The 27241-nt window shown below is 31.5% G+C and overlaps 1 protein-coding gene across 1 annotated transcript in view; it reads left to right on the top strand.

The window, feature by feature from the left end:
- The window catches only part of LOC143068296 (TATA-box-binding protein-like), a 33232-nt gene extending 10215 nt beyond the window's left edge, over nucleotides 1-23017 (top strand). Inside the window, exons 8-16 of the mRNA XM_076242231.1 lie at nucleotides 12543-12575; nucleotides 12945-12998; nucleotides 13489-13586; nucleotides 14006-14066; nucleotides 18426-18502; nucleotides 19270-19320; nucleotides 20516-20588; nucleotides 21495-21558; nucleotides 22748-23017. Of these exons, the coding sequence (XP_076098346.1) occupies nucleotides 12543-12575; nucleotides 12945-12998; nucleotides 13489-13586; nucleotides 14006-14066; nucleotides 18426-18502; nucleotides 19270-19320; nucleotides 20516-20588; nucleotides 21495-21558; nucleotides 22748-22812 (576 nt within the window). The 3' untranslated portion in view covers nucleotides 22813-23017. The remainder of the gene's footprint in view (nucleotides 1-12542; nucleotides 12576-12944; nucleotides 12999-13488; nucleotides 13587-14005; nucleotides 14067-18425; nucleotides 18503-19269; nucleotides 19321-20515; nucleotides 20589-21494; nucleotides 21559-22747) is intronic.
- The last annotated feature ends 4224 nt before the right edge of the window (nucleotides 23018-27241 follow it).

Consider the following 27241-nt stretch of genomic DNA (forward strand, 5'->3'; position numbering starts at 1 on the left):
TATTATAAGTAATAGGATAACTATATTTGATATGTGCATACCTTGCAAGGTCCTCATGTCTGTCAGACAGTTTTCACTTGACCTCGACCTCATTTCATGGATCAGTGAACAAGGTTAAGTTTTGGTGGTCAAGTCCATATCTCAGATACTATAAGCAATAGGGCTAGTATATTCGGTGTATGGAATGATTGTAAGGTGTACATGTCCAACTGGCAGGTGTCATCTGACCTTGACCTCATTTTCATGGTTCAGTGGTTATAGTTAAATTTTTGTGTTTTGGTCTGTTTTTCTCATACTATATGCAATAGGTCTACTACATTTGTTGTATGGAATGATTGTAAGGTGTACATGTCTAGCGGGCAGATGTCATGTGACCTTGACCTCATTTTTAGGTTCAGTGGTCAAAGTTAAGTTTTTGAGTTTTGGTCTTTTTATCTAATACTATATGCCATAGGTCAACTATATTTGGTGTATGGAAATATTTTATGATCTTTATGTCAGTCACACAGGTTTTATTTGACCGTGACCTCATTTTCACGGTTCATTGCACAGTGTTAAGTTTTTGTGTTTGGTCTATTTTTCTTAAACTATAAGTAATGGGTCAACTATATATGTTGTATAGAAGTATTGTTAGCTGTATATGTCTGCCTGGCATGGTTCATCTGACCTTGACCTCATTTTCATGGTTCATTAGTCTTTGTTTAGTTATCTTGGTTAATGTTAAGTTTATGTGACAGTTGTAATAAAGCTTAGTTTTATACTTAGGACTATCAACATAATATCAATGATTAGTATAGAAGGCGAGACATTTCAGCGTGTGCACTCTTATTCTAATAAAGAGATATTTTATTATCAATCAAGATATTGATCTGTATAAAAGCTCTGTGCAATGATCGCTTAAACAGTATGTCTTTGGCATTAATGTCAGATAGATTAACGGTTTTATCTCTTAAGCAATAAATTGTGGATAATTATAACTAGAACTCACAAAAGGATTTTGCTCCTTTTCTACAAATTTTATCATCCCCCTTTTACATTTTGGACCAAGATTATATCATTTTCAAACACATCCTCATATAGAGCTCCAATACCGTGTTTATTCAGTATTTATCAAGCAGCTTATGAGGAGATTTACTAAAAAGACTATTAACACATTGTAATATTTATTCTAGTAAGTTGAATTATCTCCCTTTTAACATGTTAAAACAAGAAAATATTACTTTAAGCACATCCTCAGGCATAAGTCTACAATGGTGTAGAATATCTTCAATATCTCATAGTTTGCCATTTAGTTATTTAGATGGAAAAAAATCCTTTTAACAATCAGTGACAAAAATTACCACATGTGGAAACATTATATGTAAAATAAATGAAAATGCAATCAACTATATACAAATGTTTAGATGCAGAGGGTCTCCCAAATATCCTGCAAGGTTTCTGAGACTTTCTCTTTTTAGTTCAGGATGGATAGATTTCTTTTATCATTGGCCAATCAGAATCAGTAATTGTCCAAGGGCTTTTTGTCTGATCAGAACCAAATAAGATTTGGGAAGAGGTCTTTCTCAACATCATTCTAACCAATTTTATTTCACAATAATTACATTAGATGTATTTTTCATTATAATACGTTTTTCTGATTGGCTAGCTGCATATCTTGCGTTCTTCCTTAATCAATTGCATTACACAATAAAATTTATCATTCATGATGACACGAGGTCCCACAATAAAGTGCATAGGTGAATTAAATAAAAACTTGATAAAAATTGTGTTTTCCTGATCCTAGCTAAAAAATATAATCATAAATATTGAATGCTTCTTTTTGTAACTTCATTAGGTTGTAAAAGTGTAGGCTGTGTGCACATTTTTAGAATGAAGTGCTTTCGCGCTTCATACAAAATGTACTTCGGTCAACGCTTTTACGCCCCAATGAAGTTACAAAAAGAAGCATTCAATTCTTAATTGGCTTTTTGGATTCTGACAACCAATGAAAATATGATTTTCGATAATGTTTAAATTGAAAATTTGTGGCACAAATGCCACTATAAAATTGATTATGGAAATGGGGAATGTGTCAGAGAGACAACAACCGGCCGAAGAGCAGAAAACAGCTGAAGGCCACCAATGGGTCTTTCTATGTTTGCCATGGGATAAACGAAGTCCTTTTGTGAGTTCTAGTTATATCAAACTGATTGTAAGAAGCTTCTGTCCAAGTTTAGTAAAAATCCAGAATAGTTTATGAATTTAATATGTTTTAAAACTTAACTGCAGACTGTATGTAATTTTAATTGGAAGAAAAACTAAGTCCATTTATGTGTAAAATACAGAACCAGATGTTCTGCAGGGTGCAGCTATATACGACGGCTGTGGTCGAAACCCTGACCAGTTGGGGCAAGTATGGACACATCATTCAAGCTTGATACAGCTCTGAATTTGGATTGTGATTAAGTAGTTGACACATCATAGGTTTCTGACACAGATTGAATGTGGTTTAATGCACTTAAAAATATTTTTTTTTGCTATTGAGCAATACACAAAATAATTGTAGAAAAATTCTTTTAAATTTCTGAAAACTTCTAAAAATAAATTTACAGCTACACATCTCAAGACAATCATCATTTCTTAATACATAATTTTCAAGTAGTGTAAGGGAGGTAATCTGGTAATCAAACATATATAACAGTGTTCTTTAAATTTTAATTGAATGACCTCCCCTTCATTGCTTTTAAATTTTCTAAATTGTCCTGTAACCAGAAAAAAACCTGGTTTTCCCCCTTTTTTGTCCCAAGTTGCTTGATGATTTGAACCATAGCCCCTACCCCACCCCATAACCATCCCTTTGTAGTATGGAAACTTGTGGTATAATTTCAGAGAGATTTATACACTTAAAACACAAGTTATTGAGTGAAAACTAAAAAAATGCTTATTTTGGCCCCTTTTTGGCCTCAAATTCCTACACATTTGGGACCATAATCCCCAAAAATCAATCCAAACCTTATTTGTGGTTTTTAACATTGATGGTACAATTTCAGAGCAATTAAAATGCTTATACATAAGTTGATTTCCTGAAAGTAGAAAAATGCTTGTTTTGGGCCCCATTTGGGCCCCTAATCCAAAACGGTAGGGAATATCATCCCCAAAATCAATCCAAACCTTCCTTTTGAGGTATTGAACCTTTTTATAAAATTTCATAGAGATCCATTAACTTAAACTAAAGTTATTGTCCGGACACCAAATGTGTCTTCGGAAGATGACGCATTCGCAGACGACAACATCATACCATTATACGAACCCAAAATTTTTTGGAGGTTGTATAAAAACAGCAACAAAATTTTAACACAATTTCCTTCTAAATATAGCTTTGATCATAAACAAGCTTCTGTCCAAGTTTAGTACAAATCCAAGATAGTTTAAGAAATTTATCAAAAATTCAAAAACTTAACCATAGAGTGAATGTGATGTTTTCTGGCAAAAAAACCAAGTCCATTTATAAGTAAAATATGGAAAAACATGATTCTTTTTTTAACAAAATTCACTTCTGGATACTATCTTATGGTCATAAATAAGCTTCTGTCTAAGTTTGGTACAAATCCAGGAAAGTTTAAGAAAGTTATTTAAATTTCAAAAACTTTAACACAGAGTGAATGTAATGTTTCTTGGCAGAAAAACCAAGTTCATTTACAAGTAAAATACAGAAAAAATGGATTTTCTTTTACAAAATTTACTTCTGGATACTATCTTATGATCGTAAACAAGCTTCTGTCCAAGTTTGGTAGAAATCTAGTATCGTTTAAGAAAGTTATTAAAAGGAGTAGGGGCATTAAGGCCGACTTTTGGCCCAAGAAAATAAAATGTTTGATAACCATTTCAAATTGGCACATAAATGTTTAGAAATGCATAGGGTCAAGAAATATAAATGATAAACATAAAGATTTTTATTGGATGACATCACGATTGCGTCATAATATGTACTGTTTTCACAAAATCGATTTAAAATACAGAATTTATGCAGTTTTCTCTCTTTATTTCCGTTGTGGAAACATCCTGCGCAGCTGAGAAACATAATTTAACAGAATGCTTTATTATAACTATTGGCATAATCTCACCAAATATAAAGTTGTTTCTTTGGTGCACACATACTTTTTCAATCTAAAATATACTTAAAATTTGATGAAAAAACAAAGAAAATCATGATATTTAACAAAATATGCAAATTAGGTCATGATTTGATGCCATGGTAACTTGTTTAATGTCAAATTTGTTTTGTTTTTTTAAGTACCTTACACCCTAGTCAAGTTTTCAGTAATTTAAGGATATGTATGATAACTTTTGAATTTGAAGTGATTTTCGGGCCAAATAAGGGCCTTATTGCCCCTACTCCTTTCAAAAACTTTAACCACAGAGTGAATATTTGTGGCGGACGCCGACAGAATGTAGGATCACTATGTCTCGCTTTTCAATAAAAATCAAAGGCTCGACAAAAATGTAGATTTGAGGTTTGCTTTTGGTGTTTTTAGGTTGCTGTCTCATAAATACATATATCTCTTTTTATTCACATTGCACAGAATACAAAGAATGCACAAACCCAGCTGAAAATGGGGATGAACTTCAATATTCTGGAAGGCTAAACTTAACCTTCATGGATACTGGTAATGCTGTTTAGTTGTAATAGTGATAGTTCTGTTCAGTAAAATATGTAAAAAGTGAAGGATTAGTGATAAGACAAAGAACAAAATATTTTTTATTCAAATACAGGCACATATTGGGCAACATTTAACAACAATATAAAGAGGTGGATAATTTTACACAAATTTTGTATCCATTGATTAATTATACTTATTCTATCAAAAATGCACAGAAAACATTAACTTAAGGTAATTGTTTATATCATATCCACATTATCAAATACAGGCTTCCCTTAATCCCTGTACCTTAGACATGAACATAAAAACTAGAACTGGAAACTGTCAAAATTGTGATGTACATTTGGAAAAAAAAAGTGAATCTCTATGCCAAAGCCACAATTTATAATGATATGCCATTTTTTTTTTATTTAATAATTGTGTACACTTATTCTTCATTATTAAACAAACATATGTTTCTTAACATTATCAGTTTTCATTTAAAATATAAAATAATGGCAAAGAATGCTTTAGATGTATTTTTTTCGTAATACAAAATTCCTACATGCACTTAACAAAATACATGCACTCATCTCACTGTGAGGTACGCTCTCTCTCTCTCTCTCTCTCTCTCTCTCTCTCTCTCTCTCTCTCTCTCTCTCTCTCTCTCACTGAGATAAAAATTGCATCACACTGCAAGATCAAAATACCCCCTTAAATTAGTATACACTTGACTGCTGTTACATTACGAAACTATAATTGGATACTATGCTATTAAAACAAGAATTTGTGCATATGAACTTGAGGCTTTTAAAACAGGGTAATAAGAAAAACTCTAAACACAAGTACTTTTTCTGGGCCTATCACAACAACAGTATAACTCATGATCAATTTCTATTTTAAACAAAACTTACAGTCATGACAGTCATTTTTTATTCTGAGGTACAAAATGTATATCAATATATAAATGTATCAAGATAAATGTCATTTGATCAACACATCTATTTAATTTGCTTTAATTGTTGAAAGCCTACATGAACATTATGCTGTAGGAATGTAATGATTCGGATGCTGCATACATTTACACAACTTTTTCAATATAATGTTCATACAAAGATATAAATTAAAAAATGTTTTTTCATAATGTTACAAAATTAGCATAAAGCAGCAACCTTATCTTAAAATAAAAGATAACTCCACCTAACAATGTATGCATTTTTTTTTTGAAAATGATGCTAATTCATGACCCAATCAAATGACAAGTCACTGTTCGGAATATTGTCCCTAGTTGATGTTTTACAAATCTCAGGTGCGGATCCAGGATTTTGAGTGAGGGGATTAGAACAGACAAAACATTTGCATTAACCACAAATGTAGCTCCATAAAGAAGACCCAGGCATCCCAGGTAAATCAGGCTTAATCAGCCTCTGTATCTCAACGCTTTGCATTATTTGGAGAATTTGGTGGTGATAATTGCAGAACTTTCTATGTTTCTTTTCAATTCATTCACAATTTGAAAAGACTCATGAGAGAATTTGTAATATTGTGTAGACATTTGTTGTAGTGCCTCACTGATATACAACTTACATCCTCTTTTATTCCTATCAAAATTAAAGCTGTTGTAATTTTTCTATAAATTATAAATTTGATACAAATGAAATTTAATTTATTTTTTCTGTTATTTAATTTTATGAGTACATATTTTTTTGTAATTATAATTTTACCGGTAAGTGCATGATTACAAATAGTAAAAATATAATTTTTTAACTTTATCTGTTCATAATGACTTCTTATCACACAACATATTTCTGGCAATTTAATATAAATATCCTTCACCATTTAAAAAATCTTCTATCAAAAGGTAAAAATATTCATGTCTCAGAAACCTTTAAATGTATTTTAACTATTGATTCATGCAACCATATTACTAAAGGATAACTATATTCAACCGTCAAGACCCTCCCGATCTTTATAATTTTTACACACAGGGCCAAAAAAAGCATTAGAAATTATGTGTATCATACCAAATAATATATTCACTGATGTTATAATAAGATTTCAAAGATGATTTTCAAAATAGTGGATAGAATGGTACCAATAACAGACCAAGCCGATTCTCCCTCTTCCTGCTGAGTCCCTGCACCATACTGTGATGATGAGTAATCATATGTTTGGTATCCTTCTTCATTATTATCTTCTCCATCTAATTTGTTATATGAATGGACTAATTGTGCGTAGTTTGCATCATCATACTGTTTTAAGAAGTATATTGACAATCTGTATTCGGACATTTTATAATTAGGATGACCATAGATTCCTATACCTACTGGTCGTTTCATAGTACTTGGGATTTCTACTTCTTCCATCCCACAGGTGTTTGATTGTATAACATAATCTTCAAAGTTTGGAGATAAAGTATTATCAGATATGTATAAGTCAGCATCCCCTACTATTGATTCTAATGTAATGTGAAGACGTCCCTGAGTACTTAGTCTGTAATGTGTATAATTTTCTGCACCAATAGTAGCTGTTAAGGTTTGAAGTAGATGTTCACAATAAACCAAGTCCAGACCCCAATTGGCCCACAGCAAAAACTGTAACACTATGTGCTGAACATCCATTGTTTTAACTGTCTGAAAATGAAAAAGAAACATACTTATATTTTTTCTTCTATTAAAAGATTTTCTTCTGTAATGTGGATTTTTTCCTCCTTTTAAGTTAATAAATATTATGTTTTGTTTATCTATTTATCCAATAAAATTTCTCATAAATGTAACTGTTTGTTTTAAAAAATCATTTACTTAGTGTTAAATTTTGGGAGGTGAATAAAGTTATATCATGCACTTTTGAAATGATACACATATAATATGTATTATGGTAATAGAAGAATTATGCAAGGACCTAATTAAGACCTGAAGAAGGATAATACAGTTTCTCCCTGTTACTTCTGAAATCCTATAATATCAGTGATTTTCCTACCTTTATTTTGGGTACTAATATAGGCCCCATTCCCAATTAGAAAAACCATATTTTTTTCCCAAATGAACACTGAAAATTCGAAATTTAATCAAGTTTTATCATTCTTATGAAAAACCCTGATGATATGTATTAAAATGAACCAAGAAAAAAAAATTATATGTTAAAATTTGGTCATGATAAAAAATTGGAATTTTAAGAAATAAGCTCTTTAAACTAGGATGAAAACAATGATTTATTTTTTCCCAATTCACACATTATGTGACATTTTCCCAATTACCTAAGGCCAAGGCCCCATTTGAAAAAAGGTAGGAAAATCACTGAATATCAAGGTCAGTATATCCTTATAAATTGTCAGATATTCATAAGGACACACCAATTTAATTTCTTGCGATGCTTGAAAAGTAAAGGCGAGCAATTATAATTTTTTTAGGTAAATATAATTCTGGTATTAAATGGTCAAAACATGTCCAAGAAATTTGTAATATTCCTGGACTTTAACATATATCATTTTCTTATATATTATTCAATATATTTGGACCCCTTTTAAAAAAAAATTGTATCAAATATGATGTATTTCTCCCCATTTTAAGTTAAATATTTTAAGTTTTTCTATTTTATAATATTTTTCAAAAATATGACATGTATGAAGAGGGAAATGGACATAATTACATTTCGGGATGTGTGAAGCTAGAATATTAAAAAAAATAAATAATTTCTATTTTCTATTTAGAAAAAAATAGGTGCGGGCGGGTCCGTCGAACAAGGAATTAAATTGGTATGGCCTAACCATCTTATTTCACGAAAAAATTAGACTTTTTATTTGCAAAATTTTCCCCAAAGAACTATACATCTATCTGGTATTATATTGTCAAAACATGTCCAAGATTTTTGGTATATATATATATATATATATATACAAAGACTTTATTAGTATTAAAAATAAGAGGACCCCCCTTGTTCTAAATATAATGAATTTTCCCGTTTTTAAGTTGAAAAGCTGTTTTTTCCTTTCTTTTAACACAGCAAACTGATCCCCTTTTCTGAGGGACATCCCCTCTAAAAGGTATATCTCTTATTTGGGGGGGGGTCCCAATCTGTTAACAGACCACTTTTGAGTTACGTTCTCACATGAAAAAATCATAAATTAATCATACTGAATTATATGCCCCTTTATGATATTATTTACCAGATACAGGGGATTGCCTGTGTCCCTGCACTGTAAATTTTCATCAAGTGTCCGAGTAGCTGAGGAACCGTAACTCTTAAGGTCCTTTTTTATTTATTTTTAATTTTGCGGAACATCTATGGTCTGCAAAAGTAAAAAAAAACCATAAGGACCTAAGAGCTAGGGTTCCGCAGCTAGTGTCTGAGGGATTGTCCTTGTGCAGGAAAAATAGAAATGATATTTGTTCCATAGGTACTTGATATTCCCCAATTATGAGAGCAGCGCTTATTGTCAATTATAAGTATTTATTTTGCTAAATAATTCGTCCAATATAGCATATTTTTCTAACCACTAGCTCAACTTGGGAACAGAAGTGAGGATTCCCCTAAACACATAATGATGTTCATTAAAACTAAATTTTTAGACTGAAATGCATTGAACTCGAAAGTTTTTTATTGTATAACTAGTCCGAGATTACTCTGACGTCCAAGAGCTGTTTTGCCACAGCCCCAGCTTGTCTGGCCAAACAGCTGTTGGACGTCAGAGTAATCTCCGACTATTGTATAACATGCATATAATATTTATACAACCTATTGATATTAGGTGCCAGTTATATATATATAAATATATATATTTAATATTACTTTGCATAATAACAAACTGTTCTTTAAGTTGTATTGAGTCTTTTCCAGTTGGGTTTGTTCTAATAAATGTTTCTGTCTCATATTTCATTACATTGTATTTGTAAAATAATATATATTGTCACCATAAAGGATATCTTGAATACTTCAAGCTTATTATAGTCTAATATCTAAATGACATAAAATCTAAAAAGTGTATCATACTTAAACTTATAATCTTATTTCCTATTTTCTTCACCAAGCTATCTCTATTTACTTGTGTAAGGGGAGATAATTTACCAGTAATTGCCATTTCGGGAGATTTTTCATGAACTGTGAATGTTTACATTATGATTTGGCTTTTGTTGCATAGATTATATATCAACGGGTATAACATATCAAATGTCATATTTTCTAAATACTGTTTATCCTTACGTTTAAGATTTTCTTCGGGCACTTGTACACTTTCGTTTTTCCCCAGTGTGTACACACGTATTGATGACGTCAGGCACACAAATTGAAACATAGAACACATGGCCAGCAAAACAAAAGTTTTTCCAACTTGTGAAGCATGGAAAACCATATGTTTCCCAACATTCCATCACAAGAATCTTTGGTAAATGTTATTTAACAGTAGAAATGTCTATCAGGAAGTTGACAGTCCATGTATAAGAAAAAAGAGAAGCACACAAAAAAAAACTATTCATTCAAAGTCTCAAAGATATTTTTGCCATAAAATTTGGCATTTGCACAGTCATGACAGTGTTACTGTACAGTCCATGCATTGCTCCATTCATCTTATGGACACATTTCAAATTTTTTAGAGAGGGAAATAAAATTCTAGATCGTTGACATATTAGCAATACATACATGTGATGGACTGTGAAACTCAGATCAGGAGATTTGGAAATTTTGGTGAGGAGATTAGGACTCAGATCAGGAGGTTTTTTTATCGACATAAATTTTGTCGTAAATGTAACTGTATGATGTAGAAATGGTGTTTTTCTTCAAATTTCCATCAAATTGTAATATGTTTATAGTACCCTTTATATTGCCTTTCTATTTGAATGAAAATAAAATATTAAGAAGAATCTTTTTCTTGTTTTGTTTTTGATAATGTTTTTGATAATTGAGTATTCACTGCTTGCAAATAAATCATTATATTTATTTATCTTATCTGTATAGATTTGTATTCATGTCTCCATCTCCTTATCATTGGTAACTGTATAGACAAATAAGAAAGAAATATGCTATACATGTATATTTGCAACCTGATAAATTTTTTTAAGCATTTATGAAAGTCATATTTCTAGAATACTTAAAAGACTCAAACAGTATAAAATGTTTTGCTATCTTTAGCTAAATCAATTAAATCTTATATCTGACATAAATATTCTCTATCTCAAGGTTTTACTAGGAGTTAACCTAACTAAGATTTTTATTCTATCTTAAATAAAATGTACATATTGAGTATTCAATCACATTATATATGTGGTGGTGTTTAACGACCTTGACTGGCCTTTCAGCCCTCGCACGGTCGGTATCAATCACATTAATTAAGAGAGACTTACCATATAAACTTCAATTTAATCCTTGAAAAGAAGTCTAGATTGCTAAAATAATTTATAAATTTATATTTTTTTATTTGTCCCAAAACATTTAAATTCATTTAATTACCATCCTTTTATGATAATTTGATTAAAATATTATTCATTTATAGTCTTTTTACAATTTACATTTTTAAAAGCAAAATAACTTAAAACAGGATAAATCAAAGGGAAGTAACCAAATACACAAAGTTTTTTATAACACAACGGCAGTTAACCAGAGGTAAACATCGTTGATTACCAGTATGTTTGACACCCAAGCTGTCAAGTGAAGCCATATAATTATACTTCTTCTTTGATTTACAGGTAAAATTTAACACAGGTGTCAATTACACCTGTACGGTAGTAAGAAATTATCAAATATGGCGGCTGAAAATTTTCATTCATGAAATATTTCATACACGGGAGTTTTTTTCTCCTAAACGGGAGGACGGGAGGAGACCCCCGAAAACGGGATTATTGTACTCCCGTCGGGAGGTTCACATGTATGGCAATAGTCAATTGAGTCTAGTCCAGACAAGGGCACGTACTGATCTTCACTCAGCTGTGGCTGAACGCAGTGCAGGCGGTGTTGCCTCAATCTCACAGAAGCAGCTTCAAGTATTCAATTCATGCTGGACTCCATGCTGAGGAAAATTCAAAAATTTGCTGTGCGAAACTTGGGATGACTTGAAAATATGTTGGTGTCTCGTAATAAATTAGGGAACTACATCTAAACTTTGTCAAAAGAAATCTAAAGATCAATTAAGAAAATAGTTAAACAAAAACCTATACAAGACTGGTCAAACCTAAGCTTCCAATACAGTAGCTGCATCTTGGACTTGCATACCAATCCACAAACCCAGCTTCTTGTAATACTAGTTCAGTGCTGGGGAGCTTGGTACACTAGCAACAGATACCATAACACCTGAGCTCTGTCAATGAAATGGTATAAAACACTAAACTTGACAACTCTTTAGAAAAGGTGCAAAAGATCAGGAATCATCTTTTTCTTCAAAATTACACATCATCTATCATGTCTATCGTGTCTATAGTAGTTTTCTATTAAACATAAAGCAAAAACTCATACCCCAGAAAAATTGGGGTGAACTAGTGTGGTCTAGAAGGGTAAGCAGTTCATGCTCCAATAGTGGTACTTGACATATGTTGCTGATTTATATGATTAATAGATTTTTTCACATTGCAAGGGAAGAGTATATATACATTGATCCTAATCTATGAGAATATATATATATTCAAAACAATATAAAATAAGTCTACCAATGAGTACCACTGCTGAACTCTTAACATCCCAAGCATTTGTTATCTTAAGAGTAGATTCAACAGCATTTTCTTCAAATAGTTTTTGGCTGCCTCAATCTTCAGTTATACTTTTCTGCTGCAGGCCATGCCAGACACTCTTTTAAAAAAATATAATAATAGATTTGAACATGCCAATCCTTGTAATCTTTAAATCAGATGCTATTTAAAAGTTTAGGGTATAACTCAAGTGAATTCATGAGTCAATTAAGATTACTGATTATATTGCTTTATTTTATATTTTGTTTTATAGGACTGGGCATATGCCATGAGGAGAGAAATGCAGGTTTGTAAAATATTAAAGGTTCTTGCTACAGCAGTAGGTCTAATAATATTAAATTTATATATCCATATATGCCCCAATAGTTCTAATAAGTTTTAGATATTAGATGCAGATAAGCATAATTATATTTTTTCACTGTAGAATTGTATGTTGTTGTATTATTAATGACAAAATGGGAAAGTTTTCAGTTTGAGATAAAACAAATCATTGCTCTAAAACTATCTTGTTTAAAAAAAAAAGCAGAATATTTATTCAATGATACAATGCTATGATGAGAGCTATTTTTGCTTAAATAAAAATTCAATGAATTGCAATTCTGGGTTAAGGCTAATTCCACTAACTGTATGCATATGTGTACACTCTTTATTTTAGGAAATTCTTCCAAATCTCTACCTTGGACCATATGCTGCTGCAATGAAGTCAAAGGTATGGTTTGTGTTTGTTTATTTCTTTGTTGAGTTTTTTATAACCATTTGAATTAAAATGATATGATAAACAGAGATATGGGGGTATTCATTTGTGCATCATACAAAAGCAACCCAAATATTTCATGATGTTTTCTTCAAAGTAATGTAATAATCATCTAATAAGAATTTACATCATCTAGAGTAGAGTAGTAAGTCTTCAACTATACAGCCAAATAAAACAATCAGATATGAACACATGATGAATTTAATAGCTACTGTTGAGAAATTTCTCAGACAGCCAAGAAAGCAGGATAAAAAAAGAAGATTCATAAAATATTGTGAGAAAACTTCTGTATTGTGGCACATTTAAGATTACTAGGCTAAGGTTTTCAGTATATTTTGTAACATAGGTAGTCTACCAAGTATTTTCATATCACTTCTTATCACTTCAAAGAGTTTGAAAGTTAGAGATCATTGTTCTGAATATAATGAAACAATTTTGGTTACAGCTGAACATACTATCCCAGACAGGAATAACTCATATCATATGCATTAGACAGGCAGTAGAAGCAAACTTCATTAGAGCTAACTTTCCAGATCGTTTCAGGTAAAATTCTAATTTTTTTATTATCATGATACGTTCCTAGAATTGATGAAGTGAACACAATTATTATTGGGTTGCTGTCTCATTCATGCAAACCCACATTTTTTATTCATTTTAATTAAAAAAAAAAAAGTTTTTTTAATCAGTTTGTATAAGTATAATTGACTAAATGTGGTAAATATATTTGAAGCAAAAAGGCCTCAGCTGTAGAAACCATTTTCCTGTAATCTGCTGTAAAGTAAGCATATTGCATTATTGGCCTTGACCTAAATGAAACACATCAACAAATATCTCTATCATATAAGTTGTAATAAAAAACTAGATGAATAAAATCAATAAATTATATTTCCCAGTCAAGTTTTTTCTTCTAAATCAGCATTATTTCTTGTGGATGTAAGATCATGATTATTTTTAATTTACAGATACCTTGTACTTGATATTGCAGACAGTGTAACAGAAAATATAATTCAATACATACCTCAGGTAGGTTTAACAATTAACAGAAAAACAAAACTTTGTGCTTTTCTAATATTTTTATCCCTTTCCTGTTTAAATAATTATACGACTGCAAGAATTATTTTTGTTGTTGTTGTATATTGGTATCACGTCATCTGCGTCGTTGTCGTCAGCGTCATCTGAAGACAGATGGTTTTTGGATGATAACTAAGTATAAGTCAATAGAAATCAATAAATTTTTAACACGGTTTATAACCACTAAAGGAAGGTTGGGATTGATTTTGGGGGTTATGGTCCTAACAGTTTAGGAATTATGGACAAAAAAGAGACCCAAAAGGCATTTTTCTAGTTTTCAGACAAAAAATTGTGTTTAAGTGTATGGATCTCTCTGAAATTATACCATAAGTTTCCATACCACAAAGGGATGGTTAGGAATGACTTTGGGGGCATTGGCTCAAACCGTGTAGGAATTAGAGACAAAAAAGGGGGAACAACAAGACAATTTTACCAGAGAAAAGAAATTAGGGAGGGGGAATACGATTTATTTTTTTATTTTTTCTGGTTAGGGTAAATATGCAACAGCATAGTGTATTGCATAAAATAAAAAAAATAGGAGTAATTTTTTTTTTTTTTTTTTGGAGGGAAACATTATAGTGTATTAGACAAAAGCAAAATATTGTTCTAAGTTATTTGACTACATGGACTACAGTTGTTCTGTGTCTGAAACCTATTATGAGTCAAATATTTAATTACAATCCAAATTCAAACCTGTATCAAGCGTGAAAATTGTGTCTATTTTTTCCCCAACAGTTCAGGGTTGGACCTCTGCGGTCGTATCCAGCTGTGCTTGGCGAAGCAATTTATTGTTTATTTGTTTCTCTACTACACCAACTAAATATCTTCAAATATTTATTTGACATGCTGTAAATTTTCATTTATATAAAAAAAATAAAAAAAATATGTACAGTCAAACCTCGTTGTGTTGAAAACTCTGATGAGTCGAAGTAATTTCTCGGTCCCGGTAAAATTCCCGTTTGATCAATGCATAGTTACCTCTGATGAGTCAAACTCGGTTGATTCGAATACTCGGTTAAGTGGAGTAAATTTTTTAGTCCCATTGAAGTAAAATAATGTAAATTGACCCCGATGTGAGAACTTCGAAAGTAAGAATTTTCGAAAGATGCAGACCTAATGATAAAAATTTAAGTCAGATGTATTTCTTATGTCAACTAATCATTTTCAAAAGAGATTAAAGCTGAGTAAACATACTTGTTTGTATAACAGTTAAAATGACATGTTTATGGTGACCGCTAATTAACACCTTTGTTGATCGTTCAAGTGTGTTGAACATTTTTCACCTGAGATAAAAACGAAACGAATTTCAACGACCTAAGCCGAGATAAAATGAATCGTTAGATTTAAAACTCATTAATTACAATAGATAAAAGGATTAGGACAATTATAATAAAATCATGATAATCTAATGTAAAGCAGACGACCTCATCAGAGACCGTTCAGAACTTATTTCGGGCCGGGAGTGATTTCATAATTTATAGCGACTGACCTTTGTAAATATTTGTGTAGACTATTGATTTTATTTGTGCATGATTTGTATCTGTACTTATCTGTATCTGTTTTTGGGATACGATTGCTTTCAAGTAATCTGTAGACTTATACCGGTGGCTCAGAGCATTTCCCTCACGTCAATCGTTTTATTTTAAACATTAAGGAACATCTCAGATTCTTATGATTGTCTTGCTTTAAAAGGTAAAAACAAACGAAGGGATTGAACTAAAACAACTTTCCTATAATGTTCTTTTCATAATCTTCATGTTTGAAAATTCCCTTGACTTATATGCGTGTTTTTAACAACACGGCAATTCAGAATTAAGCAGTATTTATATTTAGTGTATTTATAAATTTAGAAACACGTCAGAGGGAATTCCCAGTTTTGGTAAAATGCGAGAGTTGTCCGAGTTCCGATAAATCTATTTCTGTCATATAAGAACTGAAGTGGAGTTTTTCTTATATGTTACCGTTATGAAACTGATATTTGAGATTGTACTTCTATAAAGAAATAGAGAACCATCTAGGTCGTTTAATAAACATTTACTATACGTTCTTGCTTCAGGGTTTGTTTAGGAAATTATGCGCATGCGTATAGTTTTCTTGACTTCAAGGGGTTTTAGATTGAATGGTTGCCCTAGATTCCACACTCAATTAATTAATTTATAACTCATGGGATCTTTTCTATGTATGTCTGCTATTGAGGGTTATTGTTGTTGCATAATTTTAAATCATACTAGAACACACCCGTGATATCGCGGGTCCGTGATTGAATTAAAGTATATAACTATGCGCAAGCCTTATTTTAGTATTATTTTTTATCTGATAAAGTCATGCCGCTAATAAGATACACAGTTTTCTCTGCATTCAAATCTTTCTGTTTGAACCCGTCGAACTGGAACTTATCAATTATTGGTAATATTAATTATTTGGATAACAAAAGGTCCTAGAATGGAGTAATTTTTAATCAACAGCATTGTCCTATGTTAGTTATAAATAAAGTTGAATTATTTGATTCACTGTTTTATGTCATGCCCGCTAACAAATTGAAAACGGTTCCTATATACACCATATTTTTAGTCCAGATTTTTAGTATTCGTATTGTTATCTTAGAAAGTCTTACTGATTAAAATACTACAATAGGTAACAATTTGCAATTGACAATGATTGGATTTAGTAGTGTCAACCCTGTGATTATGATCCGTGTATATAGCATAATCCTAAATACACCGTTTGGCGGTGCACCTGTCAGATGCGGAACGTACAGATAAGGTAATAGGTAACAGGTGAATATACTATTGGTATCGGTATCGGACTCGATCCGGAACTTCTTAATTATTGGCAATATTAATTACGTGGAAAACAAAAGGGCCTGGAGTGGTGTAATTTTTAATCTACACCTTTGTACTATATTAGTTATATATAAAGCTGAATTCTTTGATTCGTCGTTTTTACGTGATGACGGCTGACAAATTGGACCTCGTAATTTTAGTATTATAGATGCATCATTTAGATTAAAATAAATGTCGTCCATATCGTAGAACACTCCTTCCGGCGAAATAGAGCCTTCCATATTATCGTTTCGAGTTGTCTCCCTTCCGGAAGTAACTTCTGTGAATTCTGAATCAAAACAACACGTTCAGTATATAATTTAGCTCGTTCTGTCAATAAACGTCGTATCATATTAAAAACGATCGCAATTTAAACCGATAAATGTGTACGGAAATGAGTCATGATTACTGACCCAAAGGAATTAAGTATTTAAAGAGTTAGCAATGGGGTGCCTCCTAGAATTAACGTAGGAAAATAGGTGATAAGATAATGTACGAGGTGAAATGCCTTCTCTCACTCTCAGTCCCAGTGACTGCTGTGGAAAGTAAACTTGGAATTGATAGTACAAAAATAAAACACAATAGGCCTAATTACATTGTTCATACACTTTTATCCGGGATTGGCTATTTTGTAACTATTTTACATGTGGAGCAGGATCTGCTTACCCTTCCGGAGCACCTGAGATCACCCCTAGTTTTTGGTGGGGTTCGTGTTGTTTATTCTTTAGTTTTCTATGTTGTGTCATGTGTACTATTGTTTTTCTGTTTGTCTTTTTCATTTTTAGCCATGGCGTTGTCAGTTTGTTTTAGATTTATGAGTTTGACTGTCCCTTTGGTATCTTTCGTCCCTCTTGAATTAGTTTTAAAACTAATATTATCCAGCTACATGTATACATGTGTAAATGAAACAACGGCAATCGTATCCCTCAGAGCAATCTGCTCTTTGATTAATTATTACCAAGGACCAAAAATTGGAGATTGAATACATAATTATAAAGTGTCATATCGAGAAAAAAAAAAGGCACACTGTTCATTGTATCTAGTTTACACACATCACATTCCGTATTTCATGCATTCAGAATTTATGACAACACACTCGACCTCGAACCTCGATGAGTCGAACCTTGGATGAGTCGAGTACTTTGGTCCGGTCCCTTCAACTTGACACAACGAGGTTCGAGTGTAGTTTAAGCTACCATTCTACAGCCTCTTATGTTTTAAATTTAACCTCATTATGTGAACATAGCCAACTTGACCCAATATATATTAGAAATTACATTCTTTTTAAGCAGTATTATTTATATACAAATGGAACTCTTACCACTGACATTCTGACAACCAATGGACCATAACTGGTCTAGAACCGAGACCATTTGAGGTCAACTGGGAAAACAAAACAAAGTTTGTTATATTCTTTGATAAAAAGTAAATAACTCAAGAGAATTGACTTTCAAGAAATGTTAAGTTTATAACCTTTTTTGTTTTTCAGGTTAGACAATTCTTAGAAGAGTGTTTTTGCAGTGGTGGAAAGGCATTGATACATGGTAATGCAGGCATTTCTAGAAGGTAGGCTGGATAGAAAGAAGTAATGTCAAGCATCTGTACAACTGAAATCATGATTATGTTGATTTCAAAATTTTAGAACAATGTCTGGTAATCTCAAAAACAATTTCAGAAATTAACTGGAAAATACAACTTTGAACCAAGTTAGATTGATTATTAAAGTGCCTATCTATGAATACTGTAAACCAACTTATTTTCGCGGATACTATATTTCGCGTTTGATCCTTTCTAGTCCACTTCACGGCTATTTAATTTCGCGATTTTCCAGCTGACTTGGTGTATTTTAATAAGGTAACAACAGAGTTCTACATATTTGCGAAAATAAATTGCTCACGAAAATAAGTTGGTTTACAGTAATAAAAGACTGTAATTTTCCTGTATTAATCTATTCGGCATCAAAAACCATTTGATGGATGAATGGATGCACAGAAACTTAATACATGATAGTGAAATGCGCCATATATTCATGAGCATTACACAAATAGTTCTTTAATATCTTGCATTTTGAAACAGAGATAGAAATGAGACCATGTTATGGTATTGACCTTGTATGCACAATTCAAATAAATTGCCTTATGAAAGTCATGAAAGCCATATATTTTTTTAATTTAATAACTCTAAAAGAGTTATCAACGAAAATATGAATAAGATACTTTATTATTAACTTACTTGCACAAAAATTTCATTGAATTGAAATTTGAGCAGAATTATAATTAGGTTAAGTTCTTTCATAGTACAAAATGTACCTACATTAATTTGTTTTATTGCAGTGCAGCCTTAGTAATTGCATACATCATGGAAAAGTATGGACTTAGTTATAAGTATGTACACTTATATTTTAGACGTATATATAAGAAGTTAAGGAGATAAAATGTAACTTGAAAACAAAGTTTTTTTACAGACAAATAAATTCAATGCAGAGTTAACGTTTGAATGAGAATTTTGGGGAGTTAAATCTTATTTGAAAACTCTTCTGTTCTGAACAAAGTTTGTGATAATTCAAATGAGGTATATATAAACCAAAGATCAAATTGAATTTATTCCACTGCATGTTGATTTTGATAGTGAAATCAGCATTTGATTGGTTGAAACTATCACACGTGACGTCGAACAAAACTTCATATTCCCCTCTGAGTATCATATTCCCCTCTGAACATCATATTCCCCTCTGTAGATCGGGACCTAGTAGTATGACGTTACGCAAGGTTAATGTGCATACCGTTTTGAAAGTCGTTTAATTAAAATAGCGTTAGATAAGTTATTACCGTGTTTAAATTTATTCAAGCGTTAAAATAAAAAGACTATTAGTTTACCTTTGATCCGTACTGTTTATGCCGTGTTTAGCTATTTAAACAAGCAGATAAGAAAACAAACGTATACATATTAATATAGTATATTCAGAAAGTAAACGAAGCATAGGCAGTGGAATAAAACATTCATTTCCCTTAGCTTCGAGAGATATGAAGATTTGTTCACCCTTGAAAAATCACATTTCCCTCGGGCAAAGCCCTCGTGAAATATGAATATTCTTGGGTTAACAAATCTTCATATCTCCCTCAGGAACGGGAAATAAATGTATAATGTTTCATTTAGAGTGAGATATTGAAAACAAAATACATGTTTGAGATACGCCCGAGTCAATCTCACTAAAGTACAGAGTTCGACTCTGAACTTGGAAGAAAAAGAAGAAAGCACTAGTAATAATGAAATCATGAATCCGTTTTATTTATGATAGTGAATATGATATTCAGTATAAATATAGTGTGATATCTATCCTCTTATCAAACTTTGAAATTTGTTTTTAATACATGTATGATAAAAGATCACGAATTTTTCACCCCATTTGATGATACAGATACAAAATCATATCTTTATTACCAGTTTTCATATTATTCTGTATTTAAAAAAACTTTTAATAGTCAACAGTGTAAAACACATTTTACTGTAAAATTTTATGTCAAAGATTTATCAGTTTATGAATATTATTATTTTTTTTTCATATTTCTTTTTGAACAGAGACACGTTCCTTTATGTTCAACAGAAAAGATTCTGCATAAATCCAAATGATGGCTTTGCTCAACAGTTAACGGTAAGATATTTCAATTGTCTTATTTTTATGCCCCCACCTACGATAGTAGAAGGGCATTATGTTTTCTGGTCTGTGGCTCCGTTCGTCCGTCCGTCTGTGGTTCCGTTCGTCCGTCCAGGTTAAAGTTTTTGGTCAAGGTAGTTTTTGATGAAGCTGAAGTCCAATCAACTTGAAACTTAGTACACTTGTTGCTTATGAGATGATCTTTCTAATTTTTAAGCCAAATTAGACTTTTGACCCCAATTTCATGGTCCACTGAACATAGAAAATGAAATTGGGAGTTTCAGGTTAAAGTTTTTGGTCAAGGTAGTTTTTGATAAAGCTGAAGTCCAATCAACTTGAAACTTAGTACACTTGTTGCTTATGATATGATTTTTCTAATTTTTTTTTTTTATGTTAGTTCGATAAAAAGTTACCTGATTTTAGCATAACTGCTGAAGCAACGCTGCAGTTATTCTTGAAAACGGGATAACATGAGTAAACAGGCCCCCTATTGTGCCCCAGTTTTGACCTGTCTTGAAAGATAAGTTTAGAAATTGTATTATAAACACTCTCACAACTTCATTTCAAGAAAGATTGTAATGCGACATTGGAACTCTGTCTTCATCCAAACAATGGTTACTGTAGGAAATTTTATACAACTGGAAGTGTTTTATATGAATATATTGTGTTACATTAATCTTGTCCTTCATTGGCTAATGAAACAAGGTTTTGCAATAGTTGCAAGAACCTTATAGGAATTCGGGTATATCCTGATATGTGTAAAAGTTATACTTGTAGAAGAAATTCATGATATTAACAATGCAATACATATATAAATATATGACATGCTAAAAGGAGGCATTTTTCAACACTCACTATGTTACCTCTGAAGATATATTAACTATCTCTTTTTGTGGTTTTTAGGAATATGAACCTATTTACAGAGCCAAACTAAGTTTTCTGAGTGGGAGTAGATCAACTGATAACTGTAAGTACATGTGTTTCCTTGTTTTGTAATTTGTGAGGTTTAAATTACTTCTCCTTTTGACAGCAATTTGTCTTTTAAATATATTTCTATCTCAGGTTATACTTGGCTATATTTCCATAGGTGTGATATGTGTGATCACAACATCTTTATAAAGGTAGTTTCCTCATTCAAATGACTGATTTGCTTAATCCATGGCTTGATTTTGTGTTCTCTAAATGTTCAATCCTAAGAGCTGTCAGGGAGTGCATTGGTAGCTTCTTTGCATCTACCAGGCCTCATTAATCCCAATTTACTCATCCTGGCTTCAAGTATTGTCTTAAGGATGTCTGCTTGTCATGTTTTGAAATTTTTGTCATATTTCGGAATCCTCTGGTTTTATCTATTTGAATGCCTTAAAAAAAATTCCCCATGAACCCCCATTTTTCTTTTTATAAATCTTTTACATGTATAATTATAAGTCATTTGTAAAAGTCTTATAAAATTTTACTTATTTTTTAATAGTATTTGAGAACTTTAACTGGTCAATGATAAAGCTATGAAAAATCAAGAGAGAACATTTTCCCGCAAAAATTCCAATGGCTAATATCTCGAAAACAAGCACATTGACCCCTATATTTTGCTTTTTTGATTCCTCAATTTATTCCCTATCATTACATACTAGTTTTATGAAAAGTTATTTATTTTGAAACTGAGCAGCAAACATTCTTAAAGCATTTTCCATTGTTCTCTTTCTAAACATTACATAAGTCTCATTATCTTTACCATAACATGGCATTTTTATTACAATGTAATATGTGAATAAGATGTGGTATAATTACGCATGTTTATTATTTGCAGATCAGATGCAAATAAAAATACTACTTACACACAAATTTGGGAATAAGATATCTTTTGCTATGTTTGTTAAGTCACTTAACACAAGGAAACAGTATTTATTCACAACAGTATACACTTCAATGAGTATTTTTTCATCATTGGGGAAGCCTGCAAGTGTTTAAAAATGCACCTTAAGTTAATAAATGTGAGGTGTCTTTTGGTTGTGTATTGTTTTATTGATGTTTTCCTCTTGATATTTACCTGCATCTCTCCATGCACACAAGTATTCCTTGAAACAATACATGCATCTGTTTACAACCAAAATCATAGCTTAGAATATTATAATATAACAGTGTCTATGATTTCATTTCAGGTTTACTGAAGAGGAAACATATAGATGACACTGATGAGGATGAAGAAATGAGATTGCCAACTTGAAGAAATTCAAACTTTTTCAATTACCACCAATCAAGTGGTGGCCCTTTGTCACATAAAATATGCAGCTTGTGTTAGAACCAACAGGACTCTGGATGCAGAAATAAATCAGTGATGAATTTTGGTTGTTAAATTACATTGATATGTTGAAAATGGATTTGTGGCATTATTTTGTTATTGATTGTATATAATGATTTTTTTTGTACCTACAAGGTTAAATTCAGTAACTTCAATATCAAGTTTACTGGAGGAAGCAAAGTGATGCAGTGCTATCACGTGTCAGACACATATGTGAATATTTTTTTTTAATCAGATATTTCCATGCATGTTGTAATTTTAAATAATTTCATTATTATCAGTATTTTTAAGTGATTTCTCGTAAATATGTAGTTTCACAGTGTGAAATTATAGAATTCATTTCCTACTTTTCTATTAACAATAATTGCAGTGTTAAACATTTCCTTAATATTGCAGCTAATTTTTCTAATTTATAGAAATCAGTAGATCACCTTTCCTTCTGAGGATATTAACTGATGACTCAATTACTAGTGTCATAAAAATATAAAATATGAAAAGAAAACAATAAGTTACAATTACATAAAACTCTAAATTAAATATAATATCTTTATTGTTTAACAGAAACCAAACTTTTACTATTTTGAATTTGATTAAGAATTTTATGAACCATGATTATTTTTTATTGATAGTTTTGTGATTACCTGTAAAATTTGAGGGTTGTGGAATTTTTTTTAACATTACCACATATTGTTGATCTTTAACCGGAGTCTGGAACTTCATCAGGGTTCGTTCTAAGTTGTTCCTATTTTTCTTTGCCGCTCTATCAGTTTTCTCTTGAATTCATTTTTAAAGCAATTGCTTTTATGCCGTCGGGTATGGCCATCTTTGTGACCCAGATCAGAGACTCCGCCCAGATCAAGCCATAGTATTTTGTTAAACAGGCTCCTGGTCAGTCATTCTTTAACACCTATGTATGTTTTCTAATGCAATACATAGCTTGAAACTTTAAAAAAAAGTTAGTGGATTTAAGAAGTTTCAGAATATGTTCTTGTAGATGTATTTTTGTATTTAAAGGGTCAACCGTTTGACTATCAAATAACATAGAAGTCCGAGTGAAAAAAAGTACATTTTTATAAATGCGATTCCGTTTTCCGCCGTTCGTACGATGTTTCAACAAAATATGGATTCATTTCAGTTGTTGATTTAGTATTGAAAATTTAACTGAATTATCTCCTAATAAATACGGTTTTTTATGTTTAATTTGTGTTTCTTTAAGAGGTCAGGTGCTCTTGTTCATTCAAAAAATTATCGTTCATTCATACATTTATTGTAAAATCAAAATCACTACACAGGTTAATGCGTAGTGTCAAATTATTACCTGTAATCTAAAAATAGACAAACTTTATTTGCGCAAATAATTTAGCGGAACGAAACCCTTGTTGAAAACACATAACAATAAGTTCGTTTTCCTTTTCTGTCAAAACTCCGTAATATTTATCGATCACCTTACTAATGAAATGGACCCGTCCAAACGTAGTAGATGCCAAGTCGGTCATTTACAATTTGGAATTTTCCAGTTTATTAATACATAGATTGAAAAAAAGTACGTCTTTTTAAATATCATGATCAAAACTGGGTTTGCATAACAAATGCCAGATGAAACCATTATCCTGGTCTTTTCAGTGAACAAGTCTACTACGTTTGTTGACACTCGACGGTCCATCGTGTTAGCAATTTTATTTCACATGTTTTCGAAATATTGAAGATCCTTTTTCGCAATGTTTCCTGAAAATTGATAAATATCAAAGCAACGTAGAGCTGTTGGTTCTTGTTCGTATAATAAAATTGAGAATGGAAATGGGGAATTTGTCAAAGAGACAACAACCCGACCATAGAAAAACATACAACAGCAGAATTAAGGTCACCAACAGGTCTTCAATGCAGCGAAAAATTCCCGCACCCGGAGGCGTCCTTCAGCTGGCCCCTATACAATTATATATACTAGTTCAGTGATAACGATTTAATGTCATGTTTGTCTGTGATGACCCCCCTTTTCGGGATTGCATGAGAATTGTAGTTATCTCGTACCCACATGCACTTGTTTCTATCCATAGGAAGGTCGACTATCCATATAAAACTATTTATATGGATAATCGACCTTCCTATGGATAGCACTTGTTTCTATCCATAGGAAGGTCGACTATCCATATAAAACTATTTATATGGATAGAAACAAGTGCCTGTGCTCGTACCGCATTAGAAGGACACATATCAACTGAGCAATAATGTTTGGAACTTAGTTTTAAAAATGATGACAAAGTAACATTATGAAAATATTTTTATTAAGCTGAAAGATACATTTATTCTTTACATGTTTATGTCTTGTAAGATATTTTATTTCTTTCCCGTTTTTTAACATTTGCGTCTGAAAAGTTGAAATGTTTTAACTTAATCATTTGTGTTAATGGCTAAATATAAATTAATAATGAAAATTGTTAAAATTAAATCAATAAAGGAAATTATTGCCAAGGAAGTTACAAACACTACCAGGGGATAATCCATGATGATTTCTTTTTGAGTTATATGTTTCAGCACATGTATATTTGACCCCAACTTTAGCCTGGTAAACGTGTTGTCTCCTTGTGAAATATAAAACATATTAAAAATGACTTTCTGCTAAAGTCTTTTATTTATATAAAGTTAAAACCTTCTTACTTTAAACTAGACAACACTCATGTCAGGTTTAATTCTTGTATATATGTGGATGAAAAATAAAAGTCCCCAAACATTAACATGGCAGCAATTGCTTTTACAGCCTTTAAGGCTTTGATTAATCCTGTGTAGGTGCAGTGTCTTAGGGTTCATATATTATATTAAGTTTCAGGGGAGATAACTTAAAGTAAAAATAAATGTTCAATTCTTTGTTAAATTATCTCCCCTAAAGCTGTGTTGATTCCCCCTAAGAATGAGTTCTATTGACATTTTTAGTGTGAAATGTCTGCATGCATGATTTTTTTTTTGGACAGAACATGTTTAAAGCAACTAATTTTTTTAAAAAGATGATTTCTAAAAATTAAAAAGTAACAAAACAACTAATTTTATTAAGGTTGCCCAAGGAGCTATTTTTTTAATTTTAAGTCCCAACTTTCCAGTTTAAAGTAGACAGACAGTGTAAAATAGAAAATGATGAAAAAGGAAAAACAAACATTGAAAAGAAACTTCAGAAATACTTGTATTGATTTTTGTTACATATTGTATTTTTTTGTTATCTAAAGAAATATTTTCTTTAAATTGTACATTTATAATTTGTAAAATATTTGTTACCATGTTTTTTTTAAATGTTACAGAAAATAGAAATAAAACTACAATATAATAACTATTACTGCCATATGTATTGATGCCTTTAGAATTTGTATCATCCCCTCCACCTAAGTGACAGGAGGCAATAAAGTTTGAGACATTCTTTCCCAAGAAAAACAAAATATTTTATTTAGGATTGAGATTGCTCATGTAATCACAGGCTGGTACCTTTTTACTCTGGGTTGGGAACCCCCCTTTTTTAAAATGGCTGGATCCGCCCCTGTAAATTGAATATTCAAATTCAAATATATCATGTCTAGCCTGCCCATAGCAAAATTAACATAATCAGTCAAACTAAAAGCAAAAGATGTACACATCACAAGCAATGAGTAAATGTTCCCATCAAACTATATTGACATATTAACCACTTTCCACCAAATAAACTCTGTTGAGAAACAATAGGTATACAGGTACTCAAACAAACTTGAAAAAATTGGAAAGGAAGAACCAATTACAATGTAGTGGGTTTGCCTTTTTTGGTCTCATAACATACCTGATTGAAGGTTATTCTAGAAACATGTATTGTTAGAAAGGTGAAAATATCATACATATTTTTTAACCGACAGACAACTTTATTTCATTTGGAGCTTCTTAAGCTGTGCATCATACCAAATAAGGCTGAAAGGTCTTGGTAGTTAGTTGACATATAAACAGACCAGTTCAGACAGCATTCTTTATGATATGAGTTCATGGCTCCGGGAATAAAAAAATATAGTAAGGGCTAATCAACCTAACTGCATGTAAGTAACACACCAAATACACCCTCATTCGAGAATTACTATATTGCCATTACCTTGTCCATCCAATCAGTAACTTTACCACGTTTATCTCTCAGAAATTCTCAAACTGAATGACTTTATATTTGTTCAGCAGTTTGACAGTGATGAGTTTTGATGTTTGAATTCTTTTAGATTTGTCGGATACCTACATCCTGTTTGTTCATCTTTTAATTTTTTTTAATATGCTGAATGAACTTAAAGTGTCTCAAACATTTCTCTTTTACATTTGTATTATTGAATAGAATGTCTTCATATTTGGTCAGCAGCTCAACAGG

This window comes from Mytilus galloprovincialis, chromosome 3 (genome assembly GCF_965363235.1).
Source record: "Mytilus galloprovincialis chromosome 3, xbMytGall1.hap1.1, whole genome shotgun sequence".
NCBI classification, from domain to species: Eukaryota; Metazoa; Mollusca; class Bivalvia; order Mytilida; family Mytilidae; genus Mytilus; species Mytilus galloprovincialis.